Source organism: Zalophus californianus, chromosome 16 (assembly GCF_009762305.2).
Source record: "Zalophus californianus isolate mZalCal1 chromosome 16, mZalCal1.pri.v2, whole genome shotgun sequence".
Lineage (NCBI taxonomy): Eukaryota > Metazoa > Chordata > Mammalia > Carnivora > Otariidae > Zalophus > Zalophus californianus.
In genome coordinates, this window is record NC_045610.1 from 19,445,286 (window position 1) to 19,470,903 (window position 25,618).

Consider the following 25,618-nt stretch of genomic DNA (forward strand, 5'->3'; position numbering starts at 1 on the left):
ATTGCCGGTGGACCATAATTTGCTCATTTCTGGTCTAGGCAATTACAACAACTTCCTAATTGGATTCTTTGTCACCAGGATATTACTCCATCCCCTCCATTTTCCACATCTGCCAGAATGATCTCTCTAAAATATGACCATGTTACTTCCAGGTAAAACCTTTTATGTGCTCCTGTTAGCTAAGTGTTCATGTGTAAGGCATTCATATACTACCTTTGGGATTTTTGCCGTTTCTTTAAAACTTCTGTTATTGTCTCAGTATTTTTTATTGGTTTTTTTTTTTTTGGACTTTTTTCTTAAAGGAAAATTTATGTTATACTTTAAATAGAAAGTGAGTATTGATTGCTATAACTAGAAAACCAGTAAACAAAAGATAATAGTAAAAAAAGAAATATAGAACTATTAAATGCCTATTTTTTAGACCACCACATCATATGGGTCCCACACTTCAACAAAACCACTGACTTATAAGATAAAGCCTTTGTTCCTTAGCATCTCATACAAGTTTCTTCGTAATCTTTTATACTGCTCATATTAGTTGCAAGGTTGCTGAGCTAAAGCAGAAGGTTGAAAATCATTTTGGTAAAAAGCTAGATGCTGGCCTTATTTTGGAAATCTGAAATTTAGATTTCTCCACAACAGTCATTGATGTGGTTCCAAGTAGCCTTGTGTGCTTCTGGGCTGTTCTCAGAAAAGGGTATTAATGGTACATTGCTGAGGGTATCATCAGAGCAGTTGTCAAGAAGACTGTAGGAGCGGGCAAGGACACAAAAGTCTGCCCAGAAAGCTCAGAATGCCAAATGAGCATTCTGTACATTATTTTTACAGTGGTCAAAAAAGTCCTAAAACCATTTGTTTCAATTGGTCATTTAAGTTTAATAATAGAAGACTAGCCACCACAGTGCGTAGTAACGTCCATAGAAGGATGATATAGACTTTATAAGGCCTAGCCTTGTGCTTCAGCAACACTGACCATCTTACCATTGGCCTTGGATGCCCTTCCTTTAACATAGAGCAAACTCCTACTTTTGATTCAAGACCCATCTCAGTAACCTGACCCTTATCCCTCTCGGTGAGTTAAAAAAAAAAAAAAAAAAAGCTATAGTGAGTTCGAATTCACATATTTTAAAATTTACTTTTTTAAAGTATACAATTCAGTGGTTTTTAGTATATTTACTGAGTTGTGCACTTATGTCTAAGTTAGACATTTAATCACCCCAAAAAGAAACTCCATACCCATTAGTAATTCTCTATTCGGACCCCACTCACACCCTCTAGTCCCTGGCATCCATATCTCTATGGATTTGCCTCTTCTAGACATTTCACATAAGGACTCATACAGTATGTGCTCTTCTTTGACTGGCTTCTTTTAGTTTACAGTTTTTTCAAAGTTTATGGACGTTGTAGCATGTATCATTACTTCATTCTTTTTTATAGCTGAATAATATTCCATTGTATACACATACCACATTTTGTTAACCCATTCATCTGGTAATGGATATTGTTTCCATTTTTTGCTATTATGTGCTATTATGAATATTCATGTATAAGTTTTTGTCTGGATATATGTTTTTTACTTTCTTAGGTACATATCTTTGGAGTAGAATTGTAACTTGATGTTTAACCTTTTGAGGAATTGCCAAACTGTTTTCCAAAGCAGCTTTGGAAAACTTTTCATTTTACATTTCCACCAGCAGTTTATACAAAAATTTAAATTTCTCCACAACCTCATCAACATTTGTTCTCCTCTGCCCTTTTAGGCAAATTTTGGTAAAATACCTCCTTACTAAACCATTGCATATTCTATTACTATTTAACAATGACCATGTTAGAATATAATTCTTCCTTTTTTAAATTGAGACATGATTGACATATAACCTTATATTAGTTTCAGGTGTACAACAAAATGATTCAATATTTGTATATATATATATTGCAAAATGATTACCACAATAAGTCCAGTTAAAATCCATCACACACATAGTTACAAAATTTTTTCTTGTGATGAGAATTTTTAAGATCTACTCTTAGCAACTTTCAAATATTTAATACAGTATTATTAATTGTGGTCACCATGCTGTACATTACATCCCCAGGAATTACTTATTTTATAACTGGAAGTTTGTACATTTTGACCACCTTCACCCATTTCACCCACGCCCCTGCCTCTGGCAACCACCAATCTCTTCTCTATCTATGAGTTCACTTTTTTGTTTTTTTAGAATCCACATGTAAATGAAATCGTACAGTATTTGGCTTTCTCTGATTTATTTCTCCTAGTGTAATGTCATCAAGGTCCATCCATGTTATAAATGGTAAGATATACTTTTTTATGACTGAATATTCTCTCTGTGTGTGTGTGTGTGTGTGTGTGTGTGTGTGTGTGTGTGTGTGTGTGACATTTCTTAATCCATTTGTCCATCAGTGGACACTTAGGTTGCTTCCATGTCTTGGCTATTTAATTTTTTATTTTTATTATTTTTTTAAGATTTATTCATTTGAGAGAGAGCATGCACACGCACAGGGGGAGAGACAGATGGAGAGGGAGAGAATCCTAAGCACACTCCCCACTGAGCATGGATCCCAACTCGGGGCTTGATCCCACAACCCTGAGATCATAACCTGAGTGGAAGTCAAGAGTCAGACGCTTAACTGACTGAGCCACCCAGGTGCCCCTTGGCTATTTTAAATAATGCCACAGTGAAGCTAAGGGTGCATGGAATATAAATTTTCTGTTCACCTCTTGGACTTTTAGCCCTAGATGTTTTTATCTAGATACAGAGAATCTATCAGAGTATGTGGCAATTCATAGAACACTTAATAAATGAACCCAGCTTTTAGTTGTTATATATAATCATTCAGTGATAATGTTAAGACTAATTACCAGCTTAAATTATAGACACACATGACTATAATTTGAAGGAAGAAGACTTGATTTAATAATAGCAATTAGAATTGGAGTTCTGAATTGAGCCAAAAGATTTCTCTAGTGATTTTGTTTTCTGTGATATTGATACTGATATTGGTTAATAGAAGTATAGTGACCTTGGGTGTTAGTGAAACAAGGCTTTGGTTTGCTCATCAAAGATGATTTAGTGACTGATTCTGAATAATCTGGTAGTTGTGACTTGACATGTACTATAAATAATATGGTTAGTGGCTACAGTCCATGTATTGCTATGACATAAAACAGGTTTTTAAAAGATTTTATTTAAGAGAGAGAGCGGGCATGAGGGGTAGGAGGGGCAGAGGAAGATGGAGAGAGAATCTCCAGCAGACTCCGTGGGGAGCACAGAGCCTGATGTGGGGCTCGATCTCATGACCCTGCGATCATGACCTGAGCCAAAATCAAGAGTCTGACGCTTAACCGACTGAGCCACCCAGGCGCCCACCAGTTGTTGTTGTTGTTGTTTTAATGAATTGTGGTTTACCTCTTCTGGTGTAAGTGTATGATCCTTGAAAGTAAATAATCCCAAGATGTCCTGAAGAGGTTTGATTATATAAAATAACATGGAAAAATTCTAAAACCAGCATCTAAGAATAAATACATCCAAGTGACTGTTGTTCTTTTCAGAAGAGTCACTGTTGGAGGTGATGTACTTCAAATCCTGCTGCCTTTGAGCACAACATTTAAGGGAAACAATTTTTGGAAGGACTGTCAAAGTCTGAAGTCTATTTAGATATGGCAGGAAAATCATCATACTTGAAATTTTTTTGATAAGATAAGATACCAAGTTTAGTAATATTATTTTTTGTTTAAAATGAGTTTTCTCTTATGTAACTTACAAACTGGCTCTCAGTAATACTTGTATCATGTGTGACATTTATGTTAAAAATTAAAATCAGTTTATAGTCAACTCATAGTTCATATATGAAGATGTTTTACTAGTTTCAGGTGACTCCTTGGTGCTTTGATTAATTTAAATGTGCTTTAAAGAAACTTTACAGTGTCTCTAAGTTCATACTTACTGTCCTGCAGCTTTTATTGTTTTTTTTTAACTTAGAGTCAGGACAAAAGACTTCTAGCACTTTATCCAAGTAAATACTTTGTTAAAGCAAGAAAAATTTCATGTAATCATTGTAGAAAAGCCATACCATGAGGAGATATTAGAACTTATCAATAGATGACATTGTTAAACATTTCTTTGCTTATTTGTCATCAGTATGAGGAACTACCCCTGAATATCTGCTGTCTAAGTAATAGAACTGGCAAGTGGATGTGGCTCTGTGCCAGTTACTCTTACATTATGCGATGTCTTATATGCAGTAACGGTTGCTAAGGCTTTGTTTGGCAAACGAGGGCCTTCCTGGTGGTTATTGTGGTGATGACATCTTTGTTTTCCCTTACTGATACTTTGCTTTTTTCTTTCTCAAGAAAAGCCATTCAGTCTTAGTTTCTTTTCTTTTTTTTTTTTTTTAAGATTTTATTTATTTATTTGACAGTTAGCGAGAGCAGAAACAAGCAGGAGAAGTAGGAAAGGGAGAAGCAGGCTTCCTGCCAAGCAGAGAGCCTGATGTGGAGCTCGATCCTTGGACCCTGGGATCATGACCTGAGTCAAAGGCAGACGTTTAACCGACTGAGGTGCCCCCTTAGTTTATTTTCTGTTGAGGCAAGGATTTGACAGGCATTTTAATTCCTTCAGCCTTCCAGAAGTGTTCAGTTTGTTTGTTTGAATGGTGACTGTGGGCAACAAAGTCACAAAGTGAAAAACTACGTTTCCTGGTATTGAATATTTCATCAGACTTATGTGATACTTGGCCTTGAGATACCTATGTGAATTATTCAAATATCTGATTTTTTTTCCTGCTAAATCATATTTCCTATGGGACAAATAAATAACCTTGTAAACTCGTTATTTGAAGTGTGAACCATACATGGGGAGTTAGGTACCATTATGGGTTCAGTCCTTTCCATTTCTGATCTTGGTGATTGCCCAAGAATCTCTTAAACGAGGGACAGCAGTAATCTTTAAAATGTAGCTTTAATAAACATGATTTAGTGTATTCTTTATTTTAATTTTATTATGTTATGTTAATCACCATACATTATTTCATTAGTTTTTGATATAGGGTTCCAAGATTCATTGTTTGCATATAACACCCAGTGCTCCATGCAGAACGTGCCCTCTTTCGTACCCATCACCAGGCTAGCCCCTCTCTCCATCCCCCTCCCCTCTAGAACCCTCAGTTTGTTTCTCAGAGTCCATAGTCTCTCATGGTTCGTCTCCCCCCTCCGATTCTCCCCCCCTTCAGTTTTCCCTTCTTACTATCTTCTTTTTTTTTTTTTAACATATTTTAACATATAATTTTTTTAACATATAATGTATTATTTCTTTCAGAGGTACAGTTCTTTGATTCAACAGTCTTACACAATTCACAGCGCTCACCATAGCACATACCCTCCCCAGTGTCTATCACCCAGCCACCCCATCCCTCCCACCCCCCACCACTCCAGGAACCCTCAGTTTGTTTCCTGAGATTAAGAATTCCTCATATCAGTGAGATTGTATTATACATGTCTTTCTCTGATTGACTTATTTCGCTCAGCATAATACCCTCTAGTTCCATCCACATTGCTGCAAATGGCAAGATTTCGGTTTTCTTGATGGCTGCGTAATATTCCATTGTATATATACACCACATCTTCTTTATCCATTCATCTGTTGATGGACATCTTGGCTCTTTCCATAGTTAGGCTATTGTGGATATTGCTGCTATAAACATTGGGGTGCACGTACCCCTTCAGATCCCTACATTTCTGTCTTTTGGGTAAATACCCAGTAGTGCAATTGCTGGGTCATACAGTAGCTCTATTTTCAACTTTTTGAGGAACCCTCCATACTGTTTTCCAGAGTGGCTGAACCAGCTTGCATTCCTACCAACAGTGTAGGAGGGTTCCCCTTTCTCCGCATCCTCGCCAACATCTGTCGTTTCCTGACTTGTTAATTTTAGCCATTCTGACTGGTGTGAGGTGGTATCTCATTGAAGTTTTGATTTGGATTTCCCTGATGCCAAGTGATGTTGAGCACATTTTCATGTGTCTTTTGGCCATTTGGATGTCTTCTTTGGAAAAATGTCTGTTCATGTCTTCTGCCCATTTCTTGATCGGATTATTTGTTCTTTGGGTGTTGAGTTTGATAAGCTCTTTATAGATTTTGGATACTAGCCCTTTATCCGATATGTCATTTGCAAATATCTTCTCCCATTCTGTCAGTTGTCTTTTGGTTTTGTTGACTGTTTCCTTTGCTGTGCAAAAGCTTTCTGTACTCAGAAAACTATAAACTACTCATGAAAGAAATTGAGGAAGACACAAAGAAATGGAAAAACGTTCCATGCTCATGGATTGGAAGAATAAATATTGTGAAGATGTCAGTGCTACCTAGAGCAATCTGCACATTTAATGCAATCCCTATCAAAATACCATCCACTTTTTTTCAAAGAAATGGAACAAATAGTCTTAAAATTTGTATGGAACCAGAAAAGACCCCGAATAGCCAGAGGAATGTTGAAGAAGAAAAGCAAAACTGGTGGCATCACAATTCAGACTTCCAGCTCTATTACAAAGCTGATATCATCAAGACAGTATGGTACTGGCACAAAAACGGACACATAGATCAGTGGAACAGAATAGAGAGCCCAGAAATGGACCCTCAACTCTATGGTCAACTAATCTTTGACAAGGCAGGAAAGAATGTCCAATGGAAAAAAGTCTCTTCAGCAAATGGTGTTGGGAAAATTGGACAGCCACGTGCAGAAGAATGAAACTGGACCATTTCCTTACACCACACACAAAAATAGACTCAAAGTGGTTGAAAGACCTAAATGTGAGACAGGAGTCCATCAGAATCCTAGAGGAGAACACAGGCAGCAACCTCTTCGACCTCAGCCGCAGCAACTTCTTCCTAGAAACATTGCCAAAGGCAAGGGAAGCAAGGGCAAAAATGAACTATTGGGACTTCATCAAGATAAAAAGCTTTTGCACAGCAATAATGTATTCTTTAAAATACCTGTATGGATTACATGTTCTTGACTAGACTTTTACCAAAAGACACATTGAATCGCTTGCCCAAGATAGTAACACAGGCTATAGGTGAGAAAACCTCTCATGCTCTTTTAAACCACCATGTGCTTTAAATACATTTAGAACACTGTTTTGATCAGAAAAGAACCCTATAGCCTTTGCTCTTTTTACTCTGTGTGTGCGTGTGCATGCGCAAGCGTGTGCGTGTGTTTAGTTTTTGTGCTTTGATCTCATCAATAACTTCCAACAAATTCATAATATCAGGCCACAGTTTATAGAAAGGATAAATAGGTGTATTGAGCATATGTCTCCACCAGTTCCTAAACATGTTTAATGGAGTTGGGGCTTTGAGCCAAAATGGCATTTTTTAAGGTAAAACCTTCTTTAAAACCTCACTTTGCACAACACTTTCCAAAGCGTGAAGCAAACTATTCTGCTTAATACATTAACAGTTGAGGTGGCATTTGTTTCTGTTTCCCTGACTGGTTTCCCTCAAGTAATCTGCTGGTACTAAGTTGTTCACAAGTATCAGAATTAACCTTTCTCTGGAATTGTTCCATAGGTAACTCACACTTGCCCAAAGCTAATTTCTTATAAGTAGCTGCCTAGCCAAATCTTCCTTCATTCTTTTTTTTTTAAGATTTTATTTATTTACTTTAGAGAGAGCAAGTGGGGGGAGGGGGGAGAGGGAGGGAGAGAATCTCAAGCAGACTCCCCACTGAGCATGGAGCCCAACATGGGGCTCGATCCCATGACCCTGAGATCATGACCAGAGCCACAACCAAAAGTTGGAGACTTAAACCGACTGAGCCACCCAGGTGCCCCTTCCTTCACTCATAACTTTTTTTAGATCTCTCCTTTTTCTAGACTCTGAAGCTATTACTTTGACCTAATGGAAGAAATTTAGACTGTAGAATAAGACTTTTAGAGGTTTGACTTGGTCTGTCTTAAGTAGGTCATTGTTAGCCCACCAATTACATATCTTTCATCTATATTTATAAATTCAGATCAAATGGTCAAAAAACTCCTAGGAGGGAGGGATATCTAAACTGAAATCAAAAGGATGAGTAAGAGTTTGCCAGGGGAAAAAGAGGGCAAGTAGTACACCACAAAGGACACACAGTATCTCTGAAAGCCAGGTGGCAAGTGAGAGCATGGTGAACTAGAGGGACAGAAAGACATTTTGCTTGAACTATACAGTGATAGAGCTGGAAAGTTTGAAGATGCTACTTACTGTAAAGGGAGGCAAGGGCCTGACCATAAGTAAACCATATTGAGAGTTTAGATTGTATCCTGCTGAGACTTGGAAATTTTGAATGTTTGGGGGGTTTTGTTTGTTTAAAGGAGGGAAAAGAGCTCACCTGGTTAGATTTGTTGGGGGAACACTCCTGAATAAAACTGGCCTTGTGGAGCTAGCGTTAGCTAATGCAAGTGTCTAGGCCTACCTTGGAGAAGCTGCAGGTTCAGCTCTGGACCACAGCAATGAAGCAAACATCACAGTAAAGTGAATCCAATGAGTTTTTGGTTTCCCAGTGAATGTAAAAGTGATGTTTACCCAATACTGTAGTCTGTTAAGTGTATAATAGCATGTTTAAAATAACAGTGTACCTTTACTGAAGATACTTAAAAATGCTAATCATCATTTGAGCTCTCAGCAAGTTGTAATCTTTTTGTTTGTGAAAGCTCTTGCCTTGATGTTGATGGCTGCTGACCGGTCACGGTGCTGTTGCTGAAGCTGAGGTGGCCTTGGCAATTTCTTAAAACAAGACAACAATGAAGTTTTCATGCATCAACTGACTCCCTTTCAGGAATGATTTCTCCGTAGCACGTGATGCTGTTCAATAACAATTTACCCATGGTAGAACGTCTTTCAAAATTGAAGTCAGTCCTCTGAAACCCTCCTGTTGCTTTATCAACTAAGTGCATGTCATATTCTAAATCCTTTGTTATTATTTCAGCAATTATCACAGCATCTTTACCAGGAACAGTTTCCAACTCAAGAAACCACTTTCTTTGTTCATCCATCGGAAGCAACTCCTCATCTGTTCAGGTTTTACATGAGGTTTCAGCAATTCAGTCACATTTCAGGCTTCGCTTCTAGTCTAATCATGATTTTCTTGTTATTTTACCACATCTGCAGTTACTTCTTCCACTGACATCTTAAAACCCCTATAGTCATCCATGAGGGTTGAAATCAACTTCTTCCAGGGACCTGGGTTCCTCAGTCGGTTAAGCGTCTGCCTTCGGCTCAGGTTATGGTCCCAGGGTCCTGGGATCGAGTGCCCTGTCAAGCTCCTCACTCAGCAGAGAGCCTGCTTCTTCCTCTGCCCCTCCCCCTGCTTGTGCACTCTCTCTCTCTGTCAGATAAATAAATAAAATCTTAAAAAAAAAATCAACTTCTTCCAAAACTCCTGTTCATCTTGATATTTTGACCTCTTTCATGAATCACAAATGTTCTTAATGGCTTCTAGAATGGTATATCCTTTCCGGAAATTTTTTAATTTGCTTTGTCCGGTTCCATCAGAGGAATCGTATCTATGGCAGCTATAGCCTTACAAAATGTATTTGTTAAGACTTGAAGGTCACAGGGGCGCCTGGGTGGCTCAGTCGTTAAGCGTCTGCCTTCGGCTCAGGTCATGATCCCAGGGTCCTGGGATCGAGCCCCGCGTCGGGCTCCCTGCTTGGCGGGAAGCCTGCTTCTCCCTCTCACACTCCCTCTGCTTGTGTTTCCTCTCTCGCTGTGTCTCTCTCTGTCAAATAAATAAATAAAATCTTTAAAAAAAAAAAAAAAAGACTTGAAGGTCACAATTACTTCTTGATCCATGGGCTGTAGAATGGATGTTGTGTTAGCAGACATGAAAACATTACTCTGTCCATCTCCATGACAGCTCTTGGGTGACCAAATGCACTGTCAGCAAGCAGTCATATTTTGAAAGGAATCTTTTTTTCTGAGTAGCAGTTCTCAACAGTGGGCTTAAAATATTCAGTAAAACCATGTTGTAAACAGATGTGCTAATATTCAGGCTTTGTTCCACTTGTAGAGCTTAGGCAGAGTAGATTTAGCATAATTAAGTGCCCTAGGATTTTCGGATTTATAAATGAGCATTGCCTTCAACTTAAAGTTACCAGCTGCATTAGTCCCTAACAAGAGGGTCAGCCTGTGCTTTGAAGCTTTGAAGCTCCGCATCGATTTCTCTCTAGCTATGAAAGTCCTAGATGGCATCTTCTTCCAATAGATGGCTGTTTTATCTACACTGAAAATCTGCTGTTCGGTGTGGCCACCTTCACGACTGATCTGAGCTGGGTCTCCTGGAGAACTTGCTGCAGCTCCTGCCTCAGCACTTGCTGCTTCACCTTGCACTTTTCTGTTCTGGAAAATGCTTCTTTTCTTAAACCTCATGAACTAACCTCTGCCAGCTTCAGACTTTTCTTCTGCAGCTTCCTTACCTCTCTCAACCTTCATAGAACTGAAGAGAGTTCGGGCCTGCTCTAGATTAGGCTTTGGCTTAAAGGACTGCTGTGGCTGGCTTGATCTTCTATTCAGACCCCGAAAACTTTCTCCATGTCAGCAGTCAGGCTGTTTCACTTTCTTACCATCCGTGTGTTCACTTGGAGTAGTACTTCCGATTTCCTTCAAGTACTTTTCCTTTGCATTTACAATTTGGCTAGCTCTTTGGCACAAAAAACCTAGCTTTCAGCCTACCTTGGCTTTCAACATGCCTTCCTCACTAAAGTTGGTCATTGCTAGCTTTTGATTTATTTTTTTTTAAGATTTATTTATTTATTTTAGAGAGAGTGAGAGAGCATGAGTGGAGGGGTGGAGGGAGGGGCAGAAGGAAAGTATCTCAAACAGACTCCCTACTGAGCACAGAACCAATGCGGGGCTCAATCTCACGACCCTGAGATCTGACCTGAGCTGAAATCAAGAGTCGGTTGCTTAACTGACTGAACCACCCAGGTACCCTTAGCTTTTGATTTACAGTGAGAGGTGTGTGACTCTTCCTTTCACTTGAGCACTTAGAAGCCCTGTATAGAATTGTCGAATCACTTTTGTACACCTGAAACTAATATAACATTGTATGTCAACTATATTTCGATTAAAAAGGGTGGCAGAGTGGATTATAAGGAAAAAAAAAAGAGTATGCAGATTATGACCTGCTGAATGAGGAGGCACAAAACCACCTACACAGGGTTGGCAGGGAGCTCCCTCAGCATGCGGGCTTTTGCTTTGGAGAAATGAAAACCCTGGGGTTGTTTTGATTTGATTTGTTTCAGTAGACTCACTCAAAGGAAGTAAAGTCACAAGATTTATTACTTACGGATCCCAGAACTATTGGAGGAGGATGCACAGTGACCCGGAGGAAAGGCAGTCTTCTATCCCAGGTTACCAGCAAGCAGAAAATAGAGCACAGAGTACGGGGTAGCAAGCACCTATTACTTAGAAGGTGGTTGGGGTAACAGTCACTAACTTTTCATGGGCTCAACTCTAAGCAGTTATTTAAAAATGTGCCCCAGGAAAAGCAAAGCAGGAACTTGTGGTAGAAATCCCAAGCTCGGGTCCTTATCTAAATGTCCAGGCTCTGGGTTTGTGCAGGGTTGTCATACTGCAAAATACCTAGGCAGCAACTCAAAATAGCTGTTTTCTCATCACAATTGCCAATTGCTGTCCAAAGGAGTTGTAGCAATATGTGAATGTAGCTGTTTCGTGGTGTCTTCCCCAGGCTTGATTTTTATTTCTTAAAAATTGCTTGCCAAATTACTAATGAGAATGGTATCATACTTTATTTTTATTTCTCAATTATTATGTGGTAGGCCGTAATTTCAGATATTTATCAGTCACCGTATTTCCTGTCTTTTAAATGTTCTGTTTATGTCCCTTGCCCACTTATCCATTGGGAATCTAAATATTTTTCTTATCAATTTTGTGAGCTTTTGATTAACAGTCTCCTTTATGGTATTCTCTTTGAATATTTTTATTAGGCTTATTGTTTCAGCATAAAGAAATTTGGGAGTTTTGTATAGACAAACCTGTTGATGACTTTTTGTGACTTTTTTTTCTGTTTCTAATTTTTAAAAGAAAGTCACCCAGAGATTTATAAATATGTGTAAATTCTTTTGATGGTTTTAAGACTTCCTTTGTTTTAATGTTGTCCTTTTTAGTTCACTGTATAGGTGTATCACATGAAGTGAGTGTTAATTGGGCTGTGTTTCAATTTCCCTAGCATTCTTTATGGAGTCTTACCCTTGCCATGTGATTTGTGATTTTTTTCCTTCTCAAGTTAACAATGTTTAGGAATTTACCATGTGGTATGCACTGTTCTGAGCATGTTGCATGAATTATCTCATTTTGTCCTCACTCCTCACAACCACCCTGTGAGGAAATGGAGTTCTCCTGTGCACTGTGCTCAGATTGCACTTTCATTTCTATCCTATGGCTATCTTCCTTTCTATTTTTATGACCCTACCATTCTGTCTTAATTATTAGAGCTGAGATGTGTTTTCCTCTAGAGAAAGTGTAAGAAACCTCTACTGTTTCTTCTTTTTTCTATTTAGTTATTTATTTTTCCAGATGAATTTAAGGGTTTCATGTCATGTTCCAAAAAGAATTTCATTGGAATATTTGTCGGAGTTGGTTTAATCCATGAATGATGCTGGAAATAATCTCATCTTTGCAGTATCAGTCAAGGTGTGTCTCTTGTCCTTAGCCTTGATGCCTGGTACATTCCAGGTGCTGAGTAAATGTCTACGGAGTGAAAGAATAGGTGAATGGAGAAATCTCTTATCTATCGTCTCCATCAACTCTCGGTTAATACCTCTCATTAATGTTTTTTAGCTTTTCCCCATTTGGTCCTACACATTTCACGTGAATGTTATTTCTTGGCATTGTAGATTTGATTTGTTGTTGCTGCCATAAAAGGTATCTTCTTCTGGGATTTTCTAATTATTTGCTTCCAGTATATGAGAAAATCATTTGTGGTTCCATATTTTTTTCATTCGTTATTTAAGGTTATTCTTCTGAAGGCATTCCCAAGGAATCCTTTGGATAGGCAGTTATTTCAGTCTATTATTAATAATTTTGTTTCTTATTTCCATGTAATTGTATCTGTTGTTCCTGTTCTAGAATTTCCCAAATACTGTTGAAAAGATTGATGATAATGGGCATTCTTGTTTTGATTCTAATTTTAATAGAAATCTAACTGCTCATCTACAGCCATACCACCCTGAACACGCCCCATCTCGTCTGATCTCGGAAGCTAAGCAGGGTCGGGCCTGGTTAGTACTTGGATGGGAGAAATCTAACTTTTCACTTTTAACCATGATGTTGGCTGGTGGTTTGCAATGCATGGTATCGTTGTTTATCTAGTTCTTTTTTTTTTTTTTAAGATTTTATTTATTTATTTGACACAGAGAGAGAGACAGCGAGAGAGGGAACACAAGCAGGGGGAGTGGGAGAGGGAGAAGCAGGCTTCCCGCTGAGCAGGAAGCCCGACGCAGGGCTTGATCCCAGGACCCTGGGATCATGACCTGAGCTAAAGGCAGACGCTTAACAACTGAGCCACCCAGGTGCCCTGTTTATCTAGTTCTTAAAATGTATTTCACAAGGAATAATCTTTCAAAAGACTTGGAGTGACTTTCATCGAACATTTTGGTGTCCATTGAAGGAACTTGCTGCTGCTCCAGAGCATTGCTGTGGAAGAACCGAATAGCACGTACTTGTGATCTTTTAACTGAGCCAAAGAAGACATCTTCTTATTCCAATGCGATAATGAATGTTTCTGTGGCTTTCTTCTGGCTCCCTATTCCACTAATATGTGAGCCTGAATTCTGGAGGGTGGAAGAGCAGAGACTGAAGTACACATACCCTTTCATTTTATTGCTGACAGGGTGTACAGCTTGGGTATTTCTGCATGCATGAATTTCTCAAAAGCAGTGGGCTTGGATATATGCATGTGATAATGAGCTGAACAATAGCAGCAACGTTACTGCATGTAGAGTATAGGGGGCCATGACACTGAGATAAGGCTCTCTGCAAATTACACAATTTGGTCCTCAAGAAAAACACTGTGAGTAAGTTCTGCTGGCCTGTTTTAAGCATGAGGAAACTGTGACCTAGAGAAGTGGTAGCTTGTCCAGAATTGTACAGCTGAGAAACGACAGAGGCAAGATTTAGGCCTAGAACCTTCGTGGTTCCTTTGATAGCTCAGTCAGTAGAGCAGAGGACTGTAGGCCTAGAACCTTAGACCCCAGAGCACACACTCTTCACTGGTACTTTATCCCTTATTGCATTTGCTTTTAATTTGTGCTCTTATTTGGATCCTCTTGACTGGCGAGAAACAAAAGTTACTTGTAAAATAGAACCAAGCTTTAGGGGTGAATGGATGGATGGATGGATGGATACATATCTTAGGAGCTTGAGAGGACTAATGCATTTTGAAATGTTTATGGAGCCCAGTAATATAATAGTTCTTGTCTTAGTGGCAAATTTCCCAGATGTTTGACAGTGTAAACATATATAAAATACATATTAAAGTTTAGATGCTTTATATTTTGTGCAATAAATTGAAGCCTTAAAAAGAAAACATTTCATTAAAAAGAAACTCATTAGTTCTTGTCTTGTCTCCTCCATTAGTAATGAATGATAAGAACATAATTTCCTTAGAAGGAAGTTTGCCTAATTACTTTAAGGCTAGGTAATAACTTCTTTCTAAGGACTTAGAGTCGGTGTAGGTGACATGCTTTGTACTTGTAAATTTACTGGGTTTTTTCCTCTGCATTTTGTGGACAAGTCAGTAAGATTGGCATAATCCATAGGTGCTACTAATGCTGTTATCCATAATTTCACCTTCTTGTCACTTTTCCCCGTAGTATTTCTGAGACAGCATTGTATATTTTGCACCCTCAGTGAAAGACACCTACTTGTTGTGAAACTCAGGATAGGTGTTTTTTGAAACAAGACACAAGTTTGTGGTAGAGTAGGAAATATCTGGGCACTTAGCCTTTATCACCTCTGATGAAGATACTAGATCAGTGATTGGGAGGGAGTGAGAACAGCCCATTGGGAAAGCTAGTGAAAATTAAAATCATTTTGGGGACTTTTCCAAATAACCCCCTTTCTTCCCTGACATAGTGAGTTAGGTTTGCTGGGGCAGAGAAGTGTTTAAGAGCCGTGGTACTAACTAGTCAGCACAGGAAAGGAATTGCTTTACTGAAGTTTAACAGTAATTTTTCCATAAGCCTGGTCCTTTAAAAAAAAAAAAGAGCACATTGGAGGGTTACTACTTTTTTCTCTCTGAGTAGAAATGTTCCCAGGCCTGGAAAGAAGTCTTACCTTATTTTAAAATGTCTTAGGAAGGTGCATAAAAGTTTCTTTCTGGACTCTTTCCCAACTCTAGGAATTGCTTGAAATAGATTCTTCCTTGTGTCTCACAAATTAAATACCTCATTTGTGGCCCACCTGTTTTAGTTACTCTTTCTTGCATTTTAATCTAGCTTGTTTCAGGGCTTCTTTTTCTGACTCTTGGCTATTACTTACATTTGTCTCAAATTCATAAGGTGGCTCACTTTTGTATTTGTAGGAAATTCTCTATTTTCTTCTAGTTGTATCCCAGTGCAGTTTGATGTGGAGTGTTAAGATCCGTCCTGTGCCCGGCCTTAGTCCTGTTGTGTGTTTTATTGGGCTCATTTCCTGGTTGTAGAGATGAATCCCATCCTTTTTCCCTTTCTCCTTGCCTTTTCCTGTCTCTTCCTTAGTACTGCCCATGTCTCTTAGATGCCCAGGATTTTATCCTGAAACTATTCTTATTTTTCATTTAGATAAGTCAGATTCTGACATCTGATATGCAAAAGATAAATTTCCCTCTCCTGTATGTAGAAGACTTTTAATTTTGTAAATATTTATTTGTTTATTTATTTTTAAAAGATTTTATTTATTTATTTGACACAGAGAGAGACACAGCGAGAGAGGGACCACAAGCAGGGGGAGTGGGAGAGGGACGAGCAGGCTTCCCGTGGAGCAGGGAGCCCGATGCGGGGCTCGATCCCAGGACCCCGGGATCATGACCTGAGCCGAAGGCAAGACGCTTAACGACTGAGCCACCCAGGCGCCCCTAATTTTGTAAATATTTAAATTTTCCATTAATAAATGGTTTATTAAATATGCACTAAAACTGTTCCTTTACATGTCTTTAAAGCCAGACTTTTTATTGTGTTTCCAATACTTAAATGCAAAAAACAAAGCCATTAAACTTTCCTTATTAAAATGCAAGGCCTAGTGTCTTCTAGCTTTTTGAAGAGCTTTTGTCCATTATATAATCTGTAAAGTAGCCAAGAGTTCCTCAGAAGCAGGACATCATTTAGATTTGAAACAATTATGGCTTGTGTGTAAAATAATGATGTGGCATAACCATTCATGGGGTGGAAACCACAGTATACTTTAGTGGCAAAATCCTTGGCTACCTCCAATATTTCATTTACCATAAAGACTTTACCAAGGTACCCCAGAACAGAAATGGTTAGGTCATTTTGATTCTACTAAATAGATGAAGTTGGTATGACTAGGAAGCCAAATGACACAGTTATGAGCATAGACCTTTTATTTTTTTTTCCCAGATGTTTGACAGTGTAAACATACATAAAATACATATTAAAGTTTAGATGCTTTATATTTTGTGCAATAAATTGAAGCCTTAAAAAGAAAACATTTCATTAAAAAGAAAGAAACTCATTAGTTTTACTTAATTAAGACAGTAAAATAGCAGCAAGTACCAAGACATTTTGCACTTCTTTTATTTAAGACAAGTTACTTCATTTACATCAGAGTCAGAAATGTAAGACTGGCTTTCTTGAATACTTATATAGCTTGAATCACTGGTTAGGTAGGGGCATATTTTCCCAACTATACATCAGGGAAGAGTTCTTTCATTAGTTTCAAAAAATGCAGACCCTCAAACAGCCAGCATGACCACAGCATTGAGCATTAAGAGAAATGAAGCATTTACTTTCCAAGCACTTGCCACAGAAGGTAAGCGAGTCTTTATATTTGTGGTTGTCTCTTCCCTCCGTAAGTTAAGGGTTGTGCTTTGTTGAGGCATTTCAGAGAAATTATTTGGCATGCCACTAGTAATACTTAGGGTCATGGGTGTTGGGGATGATTTTGTTGAGCTAGTGAGGCTTGTGTTTGTAACCATTCCATCTTGGAGATGAATAGTTAGAGTTGCAGCTGCTGCTTCATGTGAATTGATGGTTTCTATGGATGTCTCTTCTGGGTAGGGCACAAAAGCCTTGTCAGTGCTAGCAAAGGTGGTATCTTTCCTTAGAGTGGCACCAAACGTTGTTTCCTTTGTTCGATATTGTTTGGGTGTTTTGGTCACTTTGGGTTGAGTAACCATACTCAGAGAGTTAATGGTGTCCACTGTCTGCATCCCACTTACAGTGAACAAGCTTGAGGTAAATCCAGAAGGTGTGGGATATATGTTATGTTCCTTCAAAGATGATATTTGGCTAGAACAGGGAGTCCCTATCACATGGGCTTTTGTTTCCATCATCCACTTCAATAAGTAAGTAATGTTTTGTTTGTGGTCACATGACCACCTGTTATTGTAAAGGGTTATCTCTTGCAACTGAAAGAGGTGGTCAAAAGCTTGATCTGGAATGAATGTGAACTTATTATTGTGCAGGTAAAGATGTGTGAGATTTGTCAGGTTTATTAATGTTCCTGGAAGGATTTGTGTCAAGGAATTGTTAGACAGGTCCACGATATGTAGTTTGGAGGGCATATTGGTTGGAACTGTCCAAAGTTTGTTACTACTGAGGTTGAGAACCTCAAGACTTCTTAGTGTATTTTTAATGAGGACAACCTTTTCCAGCATATTCTTAGAAACATCCAGAAATTTAAGGTTCCACTGATAAGCAGTATCAGATTTGTCAAGCAGTTTAATGTTGTTGTTAGCAGCAGACATGTTCCAGAGGGACCGAGGTAACTGAGCAGGCAGGCTTTCGAGCCTGTTGTTTGAAATGTCCAGGGTCCTCAGATTGGTGTATTGGGTTAACTGGTTATGAAGATCAGTAAAATGGTTATAAGACAGATTTAAATGGATAATATTCTCTTGCAGTCCAGATGGTAATGTAGTCAAGTTTCTGCCTGAACAGTCCACATGCCTGTGCCTCTCTGTGCATATACATTGGAGAGGACAAATGCATAAAATACCAGGTGTGAGAAACAGAAGGATGAACAAGCTGGGAGACATTTTCAATATCTGATATTCCATCAAAGCCTGGAAACAAACAGATACACCCTTCTTTTAATATGCAAACACAATTAGGCATCTGCATGGGTCAGTTAGCATTAGGCAAAATTTTCAATAAACCTCCTTGTTGTTGAGTCCTTTTATAATTGTTCCAGTGATTAAACTAACAAAGCTCCCCTTCATTTATAGTCCAAATGCTTAATCCTTCAATTGGGGCTATGTGGTAGAGAGAGACTCTCTCCCCCTTCTTGCTTCTGCATTTTCTCCCTTCTCTTCTCCCTTCTTTTACCATAGATAGTCTTTCTTATTTATCTTCCTAGAGCCTGTACATTACAAAATGGCATTCTCTGCATAGAAAGAGTCAGAATCTTAAGCTATTACTATTTTTGATAATATCCTTTCTTACTCTGATAGGAAAAAATGGCTGTCGAGTCTGTTTTGTTTTTTTTTGGTTTTTTTGTTTTTAAATCTCAGCAGTAATGTAATAGTCAATGTGTATGTAGAGTAAGATTTTATTTAGATATTAAAACAATACTTTGATATTTATCTTTGTCTTTTTAGGATAAATATATCCTTGTAAAACATTTTAAGGCACTTGAAAAATTCAGACCAACACCATTACCCTTAAACCTCGCATTTTATAGTGATTTTTTTCTGTATATTTCAGTGCCAATGCTAAAAGAAAGCAATGTGGACATTCACCAAGTGAATGAATATTAAAAAGAAACCCCTCTACTGACAATGCAGCAAATTTCTGGTGCATGCACTTGCTTCTGAATATATATTCAGTCCTCACACTGACTTTTTCTTTAAAAAAGGGGGGGAAAAATCCCAAAGTCAGTCTTTTACTGATCTAAATAACAGCTTACCATAGTGTCGTCTTCAGCAGCAGCATCTCATTTTCTCCGGGAAACTTAAGCTTAAAGGTCGCCTTGTTCTGGAGAGTGGGCACCGCTTCTGGCTGTGGGCTGTGCTTGCCTGCTCAGCTAGCTGCATTGTGTCGCTGTGAGCTGAAGCTCTGCAACCACCTGATCAGCGCCACATAGGAGGACTGCAGAGCTGTCATTGGTGCTGACTCAAATTTATTGCAAGAGGTGCACACGCAACAAAATGGACCCCAGAAATTTTTTTTTTAATTTACAGCATCGAGCAGACCTATATATCTCTGGTTTGCTATAGGATATAGTGCCTCATCCACATTAGACCTGGCCCTTACTCATTTTTGTGTATTTGTCTGAGCTCATGTTCTACATTCAAACATTGCCTCTTGAAGAATTTGTGGTTCTTTTTAAAGCCTCTACTCTTTATTCTTTTTACACATTGAAAAATGTTGAAAATGAATTTGACCTTCCTGTGGATGGTTTTCTAAGACGTTAATTTAACTATTTTTAACTCCTGCCTTTTCATGTTCTTCTAAAATGGTTCAGTTGTCATGTCACATTTTAAAATAACATAATACAATCTGTTTCATTTTCATGTGCTCCCCCAACATGGTGATTATTACGTATAATCAGCTTTTCAAATTTATCAACCACTTAAACCTTCATCTTCCTTTTTTGGAAGTACTGAACTACTTCATCTGGTTATTTTGTCTTTATTCTTCTGATACAAAGGATCATTTAACCCAGACTACACACAAGCAAGAGTACATTTTTAAATGAGCATCATATGCTTTTAATTAAATTTATGTGGTCAAATATGTTTTATGTCTTTTAGGTGAAGGATTTTTTTTTTCTTCATGCAGCTTTACTTTGTTCAGTGAGTGGGTATACGAATTGTTTTCTCCAGAGACATCTTCGATGCTGTAGGAGTGACCATTTATTTGATTTTATGTTTTAAAAATAATAGCATCAATCTTAGGTGATTTCTTCAGAATGTTTCACATTTGGTCTTACTGAGAAAGCAATTTTAGAGTTTTTAAATTGCATGAAATAATGTCAAAGGCAAAACTTTTGGTCATGAGTTTTATAAAATGTGACCAGATTTATAGTAACTTCTGCCTAACTTTTTAGTGGATTGATTGTATAAATAATCTGTTAAAACTCAAATCTAATTTCCAGAATAACCAGTTTACCTTAGAAAAGAAAGCAGATAGGGGCACCTGGGTGGCTCAGTCTTTAAGCGTCTGCCTTCGGCTCGGGTCGTGGTCCCAGGGTCCTGGGATCCAGCCCTGCATTGGGCTCCCTGCTCCACGAGAAACCTGCTTCTCCCTCTCCCACTCCCCCTGCTTGTGTTCCTTCTCTCACTGTGTCTCTCTCTGTCAAATAAGTAAATAAAATCTTTTAAAAAAAATTAATGTTCCTCGAAAAGTATCTACGTTTTAAAAGTCTGCAGTGTTAGAAATTTATTATTGATTAGGTGCTTTATTCCCACTTGGAGAGTTCAGCCTTGGACTCTTAATAAGATTCTTTCTATGGATTTCAGAAACCAGTCATCGGTCTTAGTGCTTAAAAGCAATGTGTTAAAAATACTACATTCAGCAGTATTGTTGTGGAAATAGGGAATGATTGTTTTGACATTTAGATTTCTTATATGTTAGCTCCTGTTTATACTTTTATTCTTCAAAGGATGTGGTTGAGGGTCAGTTTACCAACACTTAAATCTCTGTTATAATTTTAGGAAGCCTCATTACATCAGTGTGGAAGTGGAGTTACCCAGTTCCATTATACTTACCAGTACTTTTGTTTTAAACCAAGAACTTGTTATTTCATTAACTTACGGATTCAAATGAATTTGGGGTTAGGCTTCATTGAGATTAGGTTCTGCTGTATATAATAGAAAATTCCAGTACAATATTAGTGACAGTATTTCTCTTTCAAGTTTGGGGACATACCAATTGCTTCCTATTATTCAAAAATTGTTATAAAATTCTCAGAGAGGAAACATTTTAATGTATTTGAATTGTAACAATTTGTCCTTATGCTTTTAAGAAATTCTCATGAAATAGGGGCACCTGTGGGTTAAGCTCAGTGGGTAAAGTGTCTGCCTTTGGCTCAGGTCATGATCCCAGGGTCCTGCTCAGTGGGGAGCCTGCTTCTCCCTCTCCCCACCCTCAGCTCGTGCTCTCTGTCACGCTCTTTCTCAAATAAATAAAATATTAAAAGAATTCTCTTGAAATAAAATAATAGTATATTATTATTACTCAAAAAATAAGAATTTTGTATAGGCTTAAGTATTTGTTACAACTTATTTTAGATATTAGATATTATTTCAGACACATTGTATTTTAGATAAGCCTGTCAAGTCAGGAATTACAGCTCTTTAGGCAACTATTACATTCTAGACTAAGCAGTACATTCATTTACATATTCTTTTGTGAAACACACTGTCCTAGGATATATTACCCCAACATTGTGAAAGGTATAACAGATTGCCTGCCAGGAAACAACTGTCCCATGGTAATCAACAGTTTGGAAACCTAATCAGTTTGTCTTTTTTTTTTAATCTGATTCCCATTTTATTTTATTTTTTCATTAAGCTTTTTAATTTTAACTCCAGTATAGTTAACATACAGTGTTCTATTAGTTTCAGATCTACAAAATAGTGATTCCACAATTCTGTACATTACTCAGTGCTTGTCATAATATGTATATAGTTTATCTTTCTTTCTTAAGTTCATAACATTTGTCATGCTTGGGAGTAAAAGTATTATATTTTCTATTTTTAGTAATATAGTTGGCTATTCAGATTGAATTTCCTGCTGAAAACAATTAGAGTACTGAACAAAGTATTTGATAGCATGGACGAACTGACAAGATAGAAATTATCAGGTCAAAACCCAGGTGGATCAGTTTCTTGTCTCACCTCCCCATACTGTTGGCTTGTTGCCAAAACTCAGTTATTTGGTCATCTGGATTTATCTGTTTGCTTCCTTGTGAACATTTAATTTATTCCTCTATCCCCCATATTTCCTACAAATGGTTCCTAACAGCATTAATGTAATTGTTTATTTGTGTCATCGTTTCAAAATAATGCCAGTATTGCTACAATTAGATTATAGACTACTGAATAAAATTTAAGATTTCTTTGCCATTCTGTTCTTAGAATATATTTCACTAAGGATGATAGTCAATTCTGTGCTCTAATGCAACTTGAAATAAGGTTTTTTTCTATATGTTTATATCACCAACTTTACATGAAGTGAGGTTCTTTAGTTTCAGTTATCAGTTTCCAGGGACTGCTTAAGTCAAAACTATATAACAAGATATATTCAGGGAAATCTTGCTTCTCTATCCCCTTCACCCTATTGCACTCTTCCTCTTATTGGTGACTGTTTGTATTAGCTTTTGGTTCTATTTTAACAGTATTTCTTTTCCTTTGTTTTGTTTTGTAAACATACAAAAATATGTATTATATGTTCTTAATCCCTTTTCTTATATTAAGGGCTGCATACTAAATATACTGTTATACATCCTTTAAAAAAAAGATTTTGTTTATTTGAGAGAGAGAGCACAAGCTGCAGAGAGGGAGGGAGGGAGGGAGACAGGCAAGCAGACTCCATGCTGAGCACGGAGTCTAATGCGGGCTCAGTGTGGGGTTCAGTCCCAGGACCTTGAGATCACAACCCGAGCCAAAACCAGGAGTCAGACGCCTAACTGACTGAAGCCACCCAGGCGCGCCTAGTGTTTACACATCCTGTTCTTTTTTTTCCTGAATATATCTTGAAGATCTTTCTACATCAGCATACAGGGACCTTTCACGTTCATTTCACAAGGCATAGGACTCCATTTGGGAGTGTACCATGGTTTATTCAACTAGTCCCTATTGATGGATGTCTGGGTTGTTTCCAGACTTTTGTTATTACAAATAATGCCAGTGAATACCCTTGCATCTAAGTAATTTCAATTTTGTCCAATGAATCTTTGAAAAAGATTAATAAAAATAGGATTGCTGAGTAAAAGGGACTTTTCTGGATGTTACCAGATTCGTCTGTGTAGTGCATACCATTTTGCAGTCCCAGCAGCAGTGTATCAGGGTGTCAGTTCTGTATCACTTCACCATACACTTTGTTGTGGAACTTTTGGATTTATGTCAATGTCATAGGTAAGAGTATCTCCGTGTAATTTTAAATACATCTCTCTTATTACGAAGAACGTTGTATATCTTTATGTATGTTTTTAGGGACCATTTAGATTCTTTCTTCTTTGACTGTCTTAGGTTTTGCACATTTTTTCTATTCTGTTGTGTGTCTTTCCCTCCCCCTAAATAGGATTTTTTTTTTTTAATTTAGAGATATTAGCCCTTTGCCTTAGAGTTCCAGTTTCCCTTTATTTCCAGTTTACCTTCGACTTTATTGTGGTAGAGTTTGTTTCTTTTCTTCCTTTTTTTTTTTGACATTTGAAAATTTTTTATGTAACTGGAATTTTCTTTTTATTGCTTCTAGATTTTAAGTCTCAGCTGGGAAGGTTTTTCTCACTTCCAGATTATAAAGGAATTTTCATATTTTCTTCTGGTACTTGGGTAATTTTGTTTTATATTTAGATCTCTGGTCTGTTTGGTGTTTATTCTAATGTAGTGTGAAATATGGATCCAATTTTATCTTTTTCCAAATATCTATCCAATTGTCCCCATAGTTTTTTCTACTGGTTGGAGATTTGAATCTATTTTTGGACTTTCCATTCCATTCGTCTAATCATGTATCCGTATCACAGTACATGATTATTATAATATTTTAATTCTAGGTACCCAGATATTTTGTACTTTACTTTTTTTATTAGAACCAGGTAATAACAATTACAAGTCAAGTCATTGTGTCCCCCACTACCGACCCCAAATGGAGTACATGTATGATATATATAGATATATGCTGCAGTGCGTGAAGTAGGTGCCCTTTGGTCCTGTGTAAGTGAAAAGAGTGCTGAACCAGGAGTCAGGGAATAGGCTCAACTTTTAGTACCACCACTAAGCAAGTCACTACTCTCTCGGCCTCTTTTCTCAGCAGTGAGCAAATAAAAAGAATTGAACTAGGTGGTCTTCAGGGTTGTTTCTGAATCTAGTTAATGCTGATCAGGTAAGAGCACCACTGCTGTGTGGTAATTCAGTCTACTTTTTATTCCCCTGTACCTTGTCCTTTTGCCATATTTATGAAGTAAACTTTCTCTAATGCTCTGGATCCTGGTTCTTTCATCTTTTTTGTAGGTTTTTCTTTGTTCTAGCATTTTCTTCTCTCCTGTATTTCTTCTATTAGCTTGCATTTCTTTCTGCTGATTAAGCAAGGATTGCCACTCTGTGGCCCCTCAGCTTCCACTGACCTCAGTGGGGAAAAATTGCATGCAGTAAATGGGAATTATTTTTTCCCCCAGCAGAGAATTAAAACAAAACAAAACAAAACCAAAAACTAGCTGCTGACACTGAGTCTGTTCTTCGGTTGTACAATGATCAGAATAAAGAAAGCTGCATGTAGGTTTTGAAGAAATCAGATAAGACTCTAACCAGGTCATGAGCTCCTGATTGATCTGTAAGAGTTGGTACTTCCCTATATTTCCCAGCACCCATCCTTCAAGAGATCAGGGAAGAAGGTGATGAGAAAGAAGAGCAAACATGTGGAAAGAGCCTCTTTAGGTAATCATCTTACATGTAAAATGAGGGAGGGTTATGATGTTTTAAAGCGCATCAGTCTTAAATGTATCTTACTTAAGCTAACTAGAATATTTACAGTTCAGAAGATTAATAGGAAATGCTTGAACTCCTGATTGCTGCTGGGTAAATAAACCTTTAAAGTGCTAAGTTTGTAAAACAACATGAAAGAAACATTTTAATGTGGAAGACAGAGAACCAATGTAATAGGACAATAAACATGCTTCAGGAATAAACATCAGGAAAAATAAGTTCAAGGAAGTGTTCCTACAGATAAAAAGTTTTAATGGTCAGTAAGGGATGGTTTAAAAGATTTAAAGGGAAACATTGTAGATAAAATTTCAATGTCCAAAAGCTTGCTCGTTTTTTATTAAAGATGGAGCTTTGTTAGTTTCTTGAACACCAGTGCTACAAATAAATACTACATTTTGTTCTGAAAAACCCCAGAACTATGAGGGGTTCTTCAAGGTCAAACTACCAACAAGACCACCACATTTCATTATGAGTGAGATTTCCCCTGGGAGTTAGGGTAGGGTAAGGAGGAAGATTACGTGCTTGTTGGGCAAAGAAGCGCTTTGGCAGGCACCGGTTGGTACCCCCACAAGCATAGCCAAGGAACGCTTGCCACATGGACTCTGACAAAGATTGGGCCCACCCCTACTCTGGTAACTCAGATTCATCACTTACCAGGTAATGGAGGAAAGGTGAAATTCTGTATATGAACAGTGGTTTAAGAGTTTATAGTGTCAGAAAGTATAAGATTAGTGAAAGTTGA

General features: G+C 37.8%; 2 protein-coding genes across 2 annotated transcripts in view; one reads left to right on the plus strand and one right to left on the minus strand.

The window, feature by feature from the left end:
- The window catches only part of NF1 (neurofibromin 1), a 276,385-nt gene that overhangs the window by 187,237 nt on the left and 63,530 nt on the right, over window positions 1-25,618 (plus strand).
- Window positions 16,172-19,736, minus strand: OMG (oligodendrocyte myelin glycoprotein). The gene is made up of 2 exons (XM_027625866.1): window positions 19,137-19,736; window positions 16,172-18,294 (listed from the first exon to the last, which is right to left on the minus strand). Exons 1-2 carry the CDS (start codon window positions 19,137-19,139, stop codon window positions 16,966-16,968), a joined length of 1,332 nt encoding a protein of 443 aa, XP_027481667.1. The 5' UTR covers window positions 19,140-19,736; the 3' UTR covers window positions 16,172-16,965.